The 14,208-nt window shown below is 48.6% G+C and overlaps 2 protein-coding genes across 13 annotated transcripts in view; one reads left to right on the forward strand and one right to left on the reverse strand.

The window, feature by feature from the left end:
- The window catches only part of Asxl1 (ASXL transcriptional regulator 1), a 67,915-nt gene extending 62,704 nt beyond the window's left edge, over nucleotides 1-5,211 (forward strand). Inside the window, exon 13 of one of the 2 annotated variants that reach the window (NM_001427647.1) lies at nucleotides 434-5,211. In NM_001427647.1, coding sequence (NP_001414576.1) covers nucleotides 434-3,307 — 2,874 coding nt within the window. In that variant the 3' untranslated portion in view covers nucleotides 3,308-5,211. The remainder of the gene's footprint in view (nucleotides 1-433) is intronic. The other variant, XM_063283837.1, reaches the window with a different exon arrangement.
- A 3,316-nt stretch (nucleotides 5,212-8,527) lies between these two features.
- The window catches only part of Nol4l (nucleolar protein 4-like), a 122,791-nt gene continuing 117,110 nt past the window's right edge, over nucleotides 8,528-14,208 (reverse strand). For all 11 annotated transcript variants that reach the window (XM_039106672.2, XM_039106671.1, XM_039106678.2 and 8 more), the window contains one exon: nucleotides 8,528-12,898. In XM_039106672.2, the coding sequence (XP_038962600.1) occupies nucleotides 12,681-12,898 (218 nt within the window). In that variant the 3' untranslated portion in view covers nucleotides 8,528-12,680. The remainder of the gene's footprint in view (nucleotides 12,899-14,208) is intronic.

Below are 14,208 nucleotides of genomic sequence, written 5' to 3' on the forward strand. Positions count from 1 at the left end.
AATCTAATGGGGACTTTCTTGATGGATTGAGAGAATGGACTCCCACAAGTTGGCCTAAGACATGCACATGTGTGTTGTGGCATGTGTGCATTCAGGTATACGATGAATGAATGATTCTAAAAACGAAATCTTAAAAAGTGGGGAGACTTTTCATGTAGCATAAAATGACTCTTGATACCATGGGTAGCCATTTTACTGTAATTGTTAAGAAAATGAGTTTTCTAGGCTATTACCTCTAAGATGACTTATATTTCAGTTTTGCTTTGTAGTTCCTAGGTCGGGTCACCCTGTTAAAAAAAAATTTTTTTTTTCTATTCTTTTTTTCGGAGCTGGGGACCGAACCCAGGGTCTTGCGCTTGCTAGGCAAGCGCTCTACCACTGAGCCAAATCCCCAACCCCCCTGTTAAAATTTTTATTTATGCTTTTCTTGTAGATTCAACTTTCACGTATCAAACCACCCTGGGTGGCTAAAGGTCGGCCCACTTACCAGATATGCCCCCGGATCGTCCCCATCACGGAGTCTTCCTGCCGGGGTTGGACTGGTGCCAGGACCCTCGCAGACATTAAAGCCCGTGCTTTGCAGGCCCGAGGGGCGAGAGGCTACCACTGCAATCGAGAGGCGGCTGCCACTGCCATCGGAGGGGGGGGTGGCCCGGGTGGAGGTGGCAGTGGGGCCATCGATGAGGGAGGTGGCAGAGACGGCAGCAGTGGTGATGGTAGTGAGGCCTGTGGCCACTCTGAGCCCAGGGGAGCCTCAAGCAACCCTGGAGAGAGTGCGTCAGATCTACAGCGAACACAACTACTGCCGTCTTGTCCTCTGAATGGAGAGCACACTCAGGCTGATGCCGCCATGGTCAGAGCCAAAGGAGAGGACTCTGCTTCTCTCAGAAAGGAAGAGAACGGCCTGTTGACGAGGGCCCCGGGTGTGCTTACAAGTGGACTGGAAGATGCCTCCCAACCCCCTGTTGCTCCCACTGGAGACCAGCCCTGTCAGGCTTTGCCCCCTTTGTCCTCCCAAACTCCAGTGGCTGAGATGTTAGCAGAGCAGGCTAAGTTGCTTCCAGATGATAGGACTGAGTGTGAGCCTCGTACTCCTTCCTGGGAGAAGGGTGGTGAAGACCAAGGACCCACCGTTCCCTCAGAGGGTAGTTCTGGACAGTCTCCATTGGGAGATATACTAGGAGGAGGAAATGACCAGATCTTTGATAATATGAAGGAGCCTGTAAATATGACACCTGCTTTTATATCTGAATTGTCATTGGCTAACTCCCTACAGGATAGACCTTCTGATGATGAATTAGGAGTTGGTGCCACAGGCCCCCACATAAGGGAGAGTAGACAAGAAACTTTGAAAACTGAGGCTTTTGTATCTGGTAGTCCTGGCTCCTGGGTACCCATTCTGTCAAATTATGAGGTAATAAAAGAATCTTATCCAGAAGCCAGAGAAAATGCACCATGTCTGGAACCCCAGGATGGAAAAGGGTGGGAGAGAACTGTTCCCCTTGTGGCTGCCATGCCTGGGGGGCATGCAGAAGTTTTGCCCTACCATGAGAGCTGTGCTTCACACTGGACTGCACCTCCTCCAGGAGTCCTGGGCAGCACTTGCAGTGACAGTCAGCAGGTAGACCTTGAAAGACTGGAAATGAACGGCATCTCTGACATACTGAGTCCTCACAACGAATCCACAGATACAGCCTCTGACTCTGAAGGCCACTTTTCTGAGGACAGCAGTGAGGTTGATGCATGTGAAATCACAGTGGTAAAAGGGTTGTTGGGTGGGAGTGAAAAACAGGACTGGGATCCATCTGCCTCACTGTCCAAGGCAAGCACTGACCTAAGTGTGCTTACAAGGACAGAAGGGGTGGCTACTCCTCAGAGCTGGGTATCTAGAGTATGTGCAGTCCCCCACAAGATCCCAGACTCCCTGCTGCTGTCCAGTACTGAGTGCCAGCCCCGGTCTGTGTGCCCACCAAAGCCTGGTTCTTCAGCGGAGGTTACAAACCCACTTGTGATGCACCTGCTGCATGGTAATTTGCCCCTGGAGAAGGTTCTTGCTCCAGGTCATAGAAGCAACCAACCTGAATCCCCACATCTGCCACTTAGAGAACAGAACCAGGATAGAGGCACTCTGCAAGGTACAGGGGGAGACAATCACCTAGTTGCCAGAAGCAACCCTGGTTCTGTACAAACATTGAAAGAGTCTATTCTGGCCCAAAGCTATGGAGCAAGTGCTGGTCTTGTCAGGGCAAAGGCCTCCAAAGCTCCTGGAATGTCCCAGAAGATTGCCAGGTTGGTTCCAAGTTCAGACTCCCAGCATCCAGTGACAGAACTGACACCTTCCTCTAGCAACCTGGAAGAAATCGATTCCAAAGAGCATCTCTCTTCCTTCCTTTGTGAAGAGCAGAAAGAAGCCCATTCCCTGTCTCAAGGCAGTGATCCGGGTGCTGCCCCAGGCCAGTTTCTAGGAGATCACACTACCTCCAAAGTGCCATGTTTCTCCTCCACAAATGTGAGCCTCTCCTTTGGTTCTGAGCAGACAGATGGGACCCTGAGTGATCAGAACGATGTTGGTGGTCGCGAGAAGAAACTGTTTGGTCCTAGGAATACAGTTGCCACCCTTCAGTACCCTAGGTCTGAAGAGCAGATACCACTACCTGCTGAGGTCCCTCCAGTGTTTCCCAGTAGGAAGATAGAACCAAGCAAAAACTCTGTGCCTGATGGTGTGCAGACTGCAAGGGAAAACAGGACGCCCAAACCACCAGCTGTCTCTGCTGGCAGCATCAAGACAGAGCAGACATTTTTGAGGGATCCCATTAAAGCAGATGCAGAGAACAGAAAAGCTGCAGGGTACAGTTCTCTGGAACTAGTGGGTCACTTGCAAGGAATGCCTTTTGTTGTGGACCTGCCTTTCTGGAAATTACCCAGAGAGCCAGGGAAAGGGTTCAGTCAGCCCCTGGAGCCGCCTTCCATCCCCTCCCAACTCAGCATCAAGCAGGCTTTGTACGGGAAGTTTTCCAAACTGCAGCTGAGTCCCAGCAGCTTTAATTACTCCTCCAGCTCGGCCGCCTTTCCCAGAGGCCTCGCTGGTGGTGTGGTGCAGCTGAGCCACAAAGCCAGCTTTGGTACAGGCCACACTGCATCACTGTCCCTACAGATGTTCACTGACAGCAGTGCAGTAGAAAGCATCTCTCTCCAGTGTGCATGCAGCCTGAAAGCCATGATCATGTGCCAAGGCTGCGGAGCGTTCTGCCACGACGACTGCATTGGACCTTCAAAGCTCTGTGTATTGTGCCTTGTGGTGAGATAATAAATTATGGCCATTGGAAACATTGTACATTTAGTGTGTGTATTTTAATAATGGTTGATCTTAAATCTGTATACAGAATATCACTGATATAATGAACTCTCACTCTAGATGAGATAAATCTTGCCTCCCCATGAAATTTATAGTGCTGAAGCCCTCTGTCACTTGGCACCCTTCTAGCCTTGCCAGAAGGGTTTTCCAGGAGAAGGGGGCACTATGGTTGCCTAAGACCATCCAGCCTAAACCCTCTTGTAGTCAGGCAGTACAGTGTGGCAGGGCAACCTGTCTGACACCCAAATGGACTTGAAATTGAAGCAGGAAGGTTGGGTTCTCCATGGATGGAACTCCCCTGCCTGCACTGAGCAGGAATGTCCGTCTTCCACTGCCCTCCCTGCCATCTGCTGCTTAGCTTGGGGAGTTGATGGTTGCAGAAGCCACACAGGGTTAAAGTAACTTCCGTCTTTATCCACCAGGGGATCAAACACCCAATGACTTAGATGTCATATTTCTGTCATTTGCCAGTTGATGGAGCCAAGTTGACCTTTGGTTCTGGTGCTTCACCCAGTTTGGAACTTTAATCTGTAACCCAGGGATCCACGGATTCTCTTGGAAGCTTGAATAGCCCTTCTTGGACAATGGGGTCTGGAAATAGGGCTGTCTGCTGTGGAAATGCCATCTGTAGACTTCAGAGTCAACTGTACAGATGTTTGCAGGGGACTCCTGCTTGCCACCCACCCGTCACATTTGATTCCGTGGGAGTGGGCACCCATGCACTTGTGTATGTGAAAGTCATTTTACATTTCCAAGCAGTCTGTTTCTTATTTTTATATTTTAACTCTATTCTTGGATGTATAAAGTGAACCTTTTCGCTTCTGTAAGTATGCTCTATGCACCTCTAACGTTTTATCCTGTATTTATATGTTGTACACAGTATTGGCCAATTCTGTAAATGGATGTATTGTACAGAGAACATGAACGTCTCTTCCTTAGTTTACGTCTTCAGCACCCTTGATTAAAATGGTGTTGTCTACTTCCGTGCACCAACTGTCAAAACCACTGAGTGCTGTGTTGCCTGATGTGAGAAGGAAGTTACTGACTTGTGACCTATGGTTGGCCCTGTGCCTTGTCACCTGTGTCACCAGGGAATCTCCTGCAGTCTGCGCGCCACAGACACCATTGATCGAACATGTCTTGTTCCTTGTATCTATTCTCTTCCAGCCTTGAGTGGCTGCGCTGCCGCCACATATGACAAATTGTCATCACCAGTGTTAAGTCCTGGATTCATGGGTGAGTTCCTTGGACAACCCCGAGACAGGCTTCTGGATCTGGCTCCAGGGTCATCACCTGTCAAAGCAATATTGGGGATCGCTAGGCTCCTTTTGACTTACTTTTGACAGTAGGTTTCAGGGGAACAAAGCCATGCCTGCTGCCTGCCTCTCTCCTAACATGGTTCCATCAAGTAGATGCCCTTTGTATTTGTCTGACCTCATTCTGGTTCCTACCATTTCTGTATTTTTACTTGAAAGTTGGGAGTCCTTGTTTAATTTAGGTCTGTCGTCTTGTGTGAGTGTTTCTGTATGAAGTATAAAAATTTGTGTGCCTTGAGCAAGTCTCATTTTCTTTGTAAGCTGCCTCTCTGCCATTTCATGAGGTGGCTCTCTTTTTGGTGGGGAGGGGGCTGGGGGATCCATGAAGTATGAGTGAGGAACTGGTAGTGAATTCAGTATTGGCCAAGTCCATGTTGTGTGCTCAGAAGTCTCTTTACCAAAGACCAGGAGCAGGAGCTAAGCATGTCCAGTCCTCCTCTTGTGCGACCTTTGACAGTGGTCTGGTCCACGGGGCTGCTCAGAAAAGCGCTGCTCTTGTATGTCTCACTGGTATTGGAAAATAAACCTGTACAACCTGCATTGGCTCCTTGTTATCTGTGGCTGCCTGGGGGTGTGGGGAGGTGGGGTTAAGTGCAGAACAGGACAGCTCCTCCTAACTGTGGGCTCCTGTGTGCAGTGGATTGGCAGCTCCACTGGTCTTTGGACTCTTGATTTGGTGATGTTACCATTGGGTGTAAGAGCTGGAAAGCTAATGGGTGTGACGGGAACTATAATAGTCAAGCTTCCTCCTTCCAGCAACTCATCCACACTACTTGCCATATAGATTCACAGAGGTGGTGACAACCTGGCCCCTTGTTCATGGTATGAGGCATTTTCAGGGTCACTACTGTTTGAACAAGACTGCATGGATGCCAAGAGCTTCAGGGACAACTACTTCAGGAGTGCTCAAATGCAGTTTTAGGATTGCATTCAGACATAACTAAGCAGAGCGGATACGGATGGAAGTGAACCTAAGTACAGCACCTGAAAATGGGAGCGCGCTTTGTGGGCACTTGGGCAGAAGGTTTGAGGGCTGCTGTTGAGCATTCCTGCTGGATTACAACGAGCTCTTGCTGGTGAAGACTTCTCTCATTCCCCCATGTTGCCATGTCAGACTCATGTCTTTATAAGCTTACAGCCTTGGCCGGGGATGGCATTGTTTCTAAAAATGAGGCAGTGGCTAGAGTACAGGCTACATCTTGTGCCACTCAAAAGCCTGGGCACTACCTGCCACTGTCTTGTCCAAATGGGTGCTGACTGCATTGACATGGAGTGATTGGTACACTTGCCACCGAGGAGGACTTCGGCTAAGCAAGGATTAATAGCTCCATAAACTCAAGACTTTAACTTGGGAATGACTGCTGCCTGTGTCACCCTTGCCCCAGAGGGAGCTCAGGATGCAGGTCTGAGGGCTGTGCCGAGGTGGCCAGACAGGCTGTGAGGTGACATTTGGTTTTCAGCCCCACTCTAGCTACTGAGTGCAGAGCAAAGATTAGAAGACCAATAAGGAAGGAACAAGGAAAGCACGAGGTCCATTTGATATCAAACATGCTCTTGATGAAATAGGACTTTGTCTGAAGGGTGTGGGGCCTGTGTACACATTGGCAATACCAGACTCAAGATGTGTGCCCATATTCAGTTTCCTCATGTAAGCTATAGAGAAAGTAGGGCTTTGTGACCTAGAGATTGCTACTTGTACCCCAAATTGGGCAGTACTTATGCCTCGCCTCCTGTCTCCATTACATCAGTGTGAAAGCCTGGCCCAAGATTTCCTGGCACAGTACTGTTGGGTGCTGCCTTGCCTCCATAGGTGGATATTCACCGTTCTGAAGACACCACTAAGAAGTGCATCTGCTGCATACTGTCAGGATGCACACAAGCTCTTGAAAGAACCAAGTGCTTCATGTAACAGTTCCTAAAAGGTAAGCCTAACAAAATCTGAATTCATAAAAAAGATGGAGACAGACCTTTCGCAAAGGTTGGTTTAGATTGTTGATACTATTGGTTTATATTTGGTACTAGGTTCTACCAGTATGGTGTGGGTATTTTTGGGGTTGGGAAGGATTGACTTTTTATTTTTAAGATAGGGTCTCATATAAGGATGCCCTGTATGACCGGGAAATTACTATGTAGATCAGGCTACCTGTGAACTCAGAGATTCCTCTGTCTTCTGAGTTTGGGGATTAAAGGCATACCTTACCTAGTGTTTTGTTTTGTTTTTAAACATTGTTTCATATATCCCAGGTTTGACACTGCCTCTTACTTTCCAGGTGCTTGGCATGAACTACTGCACCAGGTTTTATGTGGTACCGGGAATTCAACCCAAAACTTTGTGCATGCGAGGGCAGGGTATTTCAAAAGATTTAAAAGGACAAGAGATTGTTTTCCCTTACTGGGTAAAGGTTTGCCAGTATTGTTGAATGATCTTGTCAGTGCTTTAAGGTGACATTTCCCGGGGGCTGGAGAGATGGTTCAATGGTTAAGAGCACTGACTGCTCTTCCAGAGGTCCTGAGTTCAATTCCCAGCAACCACATGGTGGCTCCCAACCATCTGTAATGGGATCCGATGCCCTCTTCTGGTGCGTCTGAGGACAGCTACAGTGTACTCACATATTTAAACAAATCTTTTTTTTTTTTTAAATGACATTTCTCAGTTGATGGTGTCTTGTGTCAACTGTTAACAGCAGTGGGCTGAAAGCATCACCTTAAGCAAGAGGGACAATCCAGTATTGTGTCCTGCAGCTGGTTCCCTGTGGTTCCAGTGTGCTGTGCGGCTTCACTGAAGAGGTAAGCATTTTCTGATGGCTCGAAAGGCTGCTGGGATCCGCAATCCTGTTCTGTGAAGGTTGCGGGGCTTTTGTGGTCCCTAGTGAATCTCAGCAGTAGTTTCGGCAGGATGGGAACTTTCTTGGCATTATTGAGGATTTACTGGCCCTTGACACCCTCCCACCCCCACCTCTCAGAGGTATGTGGAGGTGCCATACCTAACCCCATATGTTCAGCTCAGGTGCACAGGGAGGGCTGCAGACAGATCATTCTTGGCCTTTAGTATGAGCATTTGACTGCTTTACAGAATTTTTGCTTGCGGTTATAACTGGTAATGTAACCACACATGGTGGATCATCACCTTGAATCCCAGCATTCAGGAAGCAGAAGCAGGCTGATCTCTGTAAGTTAAGAGTCCAGCCTTATCTACATAATAAGTTCCAGGTCAGCCAGGGCTCTGTAGAGACCCTCTCTTTTAAAAAACAAAAAACTAGTATTTGTAAATATATGTGTGTGTGTTATATGTATGTATATTATTTATATATTTTTTTTAATTCAACTTTTTTCAAACTCATGATAATCAACTTATTCCCATTCATTTTCCTGTAATGTTTCCTAAAAGCTTAACCTAAATGATCAAATGAGCAGTAGGGTGAAAACTATACAAATCAAAGCCAGGGGAAGTGGCCTTTTGTTTTCTTTCAAGGTAGAACTCATTGTCACACAGCTGAAGCCAAATTCTTTAGTGGTTGACTACTGAACTTAGGCGAGGAGTGACTCACAGTATACCTCTGCGGCAGTCTCTAGAGGGTTATGAGGTGACTGAAACTTGATTGCATCACAGGAGACCTGCCACCAGTGCTGGGCACCTGACGGGCACCTTTTCTTCCTTTTCTAACATGCCAGGTGCCAGAATGAAATTGCAGGCTTCTCTGTCTGAGCAGACCTATTGAGGATGTCTGTGAACCAATTATTGACTAGGGAAAGGTGAACTCTATTCATGGGAAGATGTTTCCAAACAAGAGTCAGAAGGACTAGGACAGGGTGGCAGTGCTGCTACTGCTGGTGGGACACAGTTGAAGCTCAGTGCTGGGTTTGTTGTTCAGTGTTTATTAAGTAGATTCAGTCTGGTATATGATATACAGTCTCAAAAGGAAAAGGATTCCACATACTTATGACATCAGTGCATTTAGCAGTAATACCATGGAGATAACCGCTCATTAACAGCTCATTGGTCTTCTGGTAAGTGAGGGAAAGAGGGCATCGGCCTGTGCTAGTCATTCCACAAACAAAACAGAATTTAGTAGCTGCATCACGTAGAAAGACACATCCTAAGAATGAAAGTATTAAGCCACATTTACTGGGAAACTCACTATACAGAACACAAACACTTTATATAGAGCATTGAGGAGGAGGTCCTCACCTGCTTAGAAGAGCCACATTAAGTTGCATAGGTGCATATCTGTAAAAATATAATTTAGCGGTGAAACCATTGATTAATAAAGTCACCTTGAAAAGTTGGTGCCATCCACTGCTTGCGGTAAGTGCCTTATGCTTACTGTCTGGAGCCCCTGACCCTCCCCTGAAGTGCTTGTGTCATCTGCACTCAAAGTCACAGTCTCACCTTACATGGAACTCACGTTCTTCCAAAGTGTGTCTCAGTCATGCCAGCAGATTGATGGCCTCTTGTGTTGTCCCTAAATCCTGCCTGGCTTGCTCCTGAAGGCCCATGAGTCCTCTTGACCTTCGTATTGCCTGCTGCTCAGAGAACTTCCTCCCAGAGCTGGGCAGTAAAGTCCTGCATCAGTGTCTCCTCTGTGTGCTGTCTCGCACCCAGCTGGCAGGAGGTGCTGCCTTGATTCCTAAGGGAACACATGATAGAGGCCCGGGGCGTCTACCAGGCAGAGTGTGTTGGCAAATCTGAGTTCCAGGTGGTGAAGGTTTTTGTTTTTAGGTGGAAACGGGTACAAAGTGAGAGGTTTTGTTTTGTGGCTTTGCTAAGCAGATGAGCTAGTGAGGTGCAATCTTCCTCCTCGAGCGCGCGTCTTGCAGAAAACACAGGGATGGGGCATCTGTACATGTAAACAGTACACTTCCACTGAGTCCAAAATTAGGAGCAAAATACAAAGGTTCACATTGGTCTTAGGTAGATACAGGCAAGAGAGGATTGAGCTGTTACGCTCAGAAACAACAAAACAAAGTCTCTAAAGCACCACTAAATTATATAAAAATCAGACCACGGACGGATTGAAACTGGTATTCTGGTGAAATACTTTACTATCTTGTAAAAAGTTTTACAAAAAATTACAAATTAAAAGTATCAACCCTCTGAGTTCAAAGCAGCATTTTGAGAATGAACTGGTGGTTAATTCTATAACCACCTGTGGAGTCATTTGTGGCCCTTGAGAATAGGGAGGGACAGATGGGTTCCACCTGTTCCAAGTCCTCTAAGACCCTCCTGCCCCTGCCTGCTCCTCCCCAACACCGTCCTTGGGAATAAACTGTCCATTTGTTGAGTGGTGAGAGAAAAAAAATCCTTTCAGATGGGTCATATACACTCTCACTGGTCTAGCAGATCATCCACCACTTCTCGATACCTTAGGGAATCTGCCCTGTGAGGACTCTGGGGTTTGAATATCCTACACTGCATTTCCATTGTGACTTGACATCACCAATGATTACTTTGTGCCCTGAGGCTTCCATCACACTGAAGTAGCTATAGGACAAGGCTTGGAGAAGCTCCTCCTGGGAAAAGGCAGGCCCAAATCAGGAAGGGAGGGCTTGAAGCTGCATCTTTTAAAACAAAAGGAAAACAGAACAAGTTCCCTGACTGAACTAGATAATGGAATCCTGTGTCCACACTGACTTGCTCCTGATATGGCTGCTCTGAGGCTTTGGGGACCGCTTCTCTGGTCAGCATGCCAGCATCCACTGGCCTGCAGCCCCTCGGGAACCCATCAGCACTGGCACTGGTTCTATGTCTCTTGAAGCAAAACACATGGAACCTATGCTCACACTGTACTCTGGGTGCAGGCTGCTGGTGGCTGGTCAAGACTGCTTGCAGTTAGAAAACACCACTTAGATGTAGATTATGCTCGTTCTTACAGATGTGTCCTATGAGGGGAGAGGGAGAAGCCTCTGCCTAGTCTCTTCTCTCCTGTCTTCTTTCAAAAATGCAAGCCATTTTGTGTCTAGCTTGGGTACTGCCTCTGGGAGCAGACACAACGTGGTAAGCAATTGATAACAGAAATTCTAGGGTGGCGATTGTCTCTGCCAATTTTCAACATTAACATTTTCACAAATTGCCTGGGGTAACATTTTGCAAAAGATCTACTGATTACTTTGAAGTATTCACACACAAAAATAAATATTTACACAAATTCAAACATCCAGGAGTCCTACTGAGCAGGTGGGGAACTGGGCACATGGCCGGCCAGCTGTGGGGAGGCCCTGGGCACTGGGTTTGTGCTGTACGAAGGGGACTCAGGTGTCCTGGCCCAGTCCAGAAGCCTGGTGAGCGGGCACATGAAGGCAGAGGTGGTGTGGCTGGGTAGGCATTGTAGGCCCTGTGAAAGACCACATTTAACCCCAGTGTGGAAGTGTGCAGGGTGGGGAGCCCTGCCTTACAGCCCTGAATCTCAACAGGTAGGGCATCTGCACTGGCACTGCCTGCCCACCCATTTGAGGATAGTCTGTCAGGCTGCCACCAGCAGTCCCTGCCATAGACCAGTTTGGGAAGGGGCACTCGCTTTGGGACCAAGAGTGGCTCTTTGTGGTTATCTTAGTGTCCACTCAGCCCCTGGCTCCCTTGAGGCCTCCTTGCTCTGAGGGAAGAAAGGCAACAGGGCTTCTGCCAGCTCTGGGCAGGGGCAGGCAGCGGAGTGCTGCTGTCATGGCTACGGAGTGTTGAGGGAGAGGCCCCCTGGCCTGCTGAGGTCTGGGTGAATCCCTGGTTTTAGCAGCACTGGTAGGTATTGCACAGAGCAAAAGGAAGTGCCTGTCAGGGAGGAAGGAAACCAGGTCAGCTTTTTCTTGTCCCTTGTCACACTCCAGGGACTGGGTTTCTTACAGGACAGGCCTTTCCAGAAGAAAGTTTGGTCCTAGGAGAATGCAAGTAGTTCTCCACTTCACTGACGATCTGATCCCTTTACTCCCATTGTGAGGTGAGGAGTGGAAACTGTAATCCCCCCTTGGGCACACAGATGCTTGACAAAGAGAAGTGTCCCTCTAGCAGGTTATCTGGGGGCTGGGTGGAGCCTGTGTTCATAAGAACTGGGTCCTTGACTAGCTCCCGACTCTATCATGTCAAGCATCTTCAAGAGCCCAGCAATGGCGAGCTGCTGGTTTTAAGGACCAAGCCCCTCTGGGCTTGCTTCTTGGACACTGGGTCTGATTTACCTCCCAGCAGACAGATACATTGTGTGGGAGTTGGGGAGACAGCCATTCAGAACACACTTGGAGCACATCCTGGAAAAGCCCACGCTGGAGTGTGAGGTAGAGTACAGGTGACCGTGTGACTGGGACTCTGTAGGATGGGTAGGGGCTTTTGTTTGTAGTGAGTGTGGGTGAGGTCCCCCTGTTTGGCAGTGTCCCTGTGGCAGCACTGGGATCTGCAACAAGACAGCCTAGTGGAGTGTGGTGGCCTTCCCAAGGGTATGCTGGGCACTCAGGACAGTGAGCTGGCACCCAACTCTGCTGGCCCCCAGCTTACATCCGTGTAGTGATATGGAATGTTAGGTACAGGGGTACATCCTTCTGATTAGACAGACACAGACTGGCAATCTGTACAAACACAAAAGAATCCATTTCAGAAAAATAAATTACTAAGGGGAGAGAAAGGGTCCACTTTTGCTCTTCTCAATAAATATGCAATTCTGCTCACCTAAGACTTGAAAGGTAATTATTGGGGGGGGGGAGGGTTCTAACATCAGGGTCCACAAAGGTGATTCCAAATAGAGCTGCAGCCCCTGTGCCTTTTCAGGGGAGCCTCAACCCTTTTAGAGCTGCCCCACTGGCCTCCTTCCAAGCAGGTCAGAGCACCCGTGTGGTGAAATTAAAAAAAAAAAAAAAGGAAAAAGTGTCCTTGTGCCCAAAGTCTCCGATGCTTGGAGTGCAGCTAGAAACAGCTCTTTTGGATCCCACCTCTTTCAGAAAACAGTGTACCAACTGGTTGAGGCAGGAAGCTGGGTCCAGGCTGGGACAGCCTCCTTCCCTGGCGTCGTGCACTCTGTGGGCCAGCGGGGTCAGTTCTGCTGTAAAATGAGGTTTTCCAGTTCATCTGCAGAACGCAGCAGGAAGGCTGCAGACTCTCGGTAGCCTGCGATGAGCTGCCGCACAGCACTGATCTCCGTGGGGCTAAGCTGGGCTGTGGGCATGGTCCTGCTGGTGCTGTTGCTGGAAGGGGTAGGTGTGGGAGGAGTGGGGGTGGAGGCCCCGCCTTTCATGCTGAGGTCTGTGGGCCCTGTAGAGAGGGAAAGATGATTTAGAGTCTAAATTTTAGAGGAAGCCAAAGCCCCTGCTTGCATCTGGGCATAGAATTGGAAGCCCTGGTCTATTTCCCCAGTAGCTGTATTCCCAGTATTTAAAATGGGGCTTTGACATGACAGGGTTGTAGGCTAAACCTTATTGTCAACCATGCAACAGGCAAAAGGGAGGCTGCGCCAAGTTCTACCAAAAATCACATGGCAAACGAAAACAATGGAATAAGGCCTGCATCAAGAACACGAGCTTTGACATCAGGCACAGCACAGTTCCAACCTAGCTTCCTGCCTCTACCTGTACCTTTCACTACTTTCTGAGGACTCCCACCAGATGTACATCCCAGCTCTGGCCCCAGGTAAGGAGCCTTGCCACTCTCCAGGTCAAGGTAGTCAAGGTTGGAAGGGGAGAAACAGTCCAGGAGGGAACTGTGCTACAGGCACTGTGAGGAAAGAGCTGTTGGCATGTTTAGGGGGCAGTAGGATGGATGTGCCCTTTCTCCAGAAGAAGGCTGGGGGGTGGGGGGGCGCTACAGAACAGCCACCATCCCAGTTTGGAGAAACAGTGAACACCCTGCCCCTAGAGGTTTTACAGGGACTTGTAGAAGGAAGAGAGGCAAGGTTTGCTTTGCCTCAGCACCTCAGCTCCTCTTCCTCTGAAGAGTTTCACTGTCCCAAGTAAGAAGGCTGATGTTCCTGGGACAGAAGGGCACAGAGGGGGGCAGAATAGTCTGCTGTCTGTCCTCTACTGATGGAAAAACAAAAAACACACAGAACAACAACAACAACAACAAACAAAAGAACAGCAAACAACAAAACCCAAGCTCTCAAAAACCCCTGGGGAAAAGGGGACGGCCTACAAGCCACCTCTTTGCCCCATTAGGAGCTCCATGGATTAGGCTGCCAGCACTGGAACTCAGCAGGTGCGTGCTCAAGTCTGTCTCTGCCACCTCATGGGCACTTTCTGAACTCCTCTGAGCTTCTAATTCCAAAGCAAAGCAAGGAGCCGCCTCTTGGGAACAAGAGTTTCCAAGAAGCTTGGAGAAGCATGGGCTTTCCCGCCTCCTGGAGAACTAGCTGCAGTGCCTACCAGGAGAGACTTAGGCTACTCAGCAGACCTGGGGCTTTTGAAATAGACTCTCAGACATGGAAGTGACCGGAGTTTGAAAGGCCTTGTAGGTATTTATCAAGAAAACAAGCAATGAAGAGAAATGGGTAATGAGAGGCCATGCCATTGGTGACCCCCTGTCATGTAGACAGTTCATTTTCCTGGCTGTTGCCCATTCTTCCTCTG

The sequence above is a fragment of the Rattus norvegicus genome, chromosome 3 (genome assembly GCF_036323735.1).
Source record: "Rattus norvegicus strain BN/NHsdMcwi chromosome 3, GRCr8, whole genome shotgun sequence".
In the NCBI taxonomy this organism is placed as follows: Eukaryota; Metazoa; Chordata; class Mammalia; order Rodentia; family Muridae; genus Rattus; species Rattus norvegicus.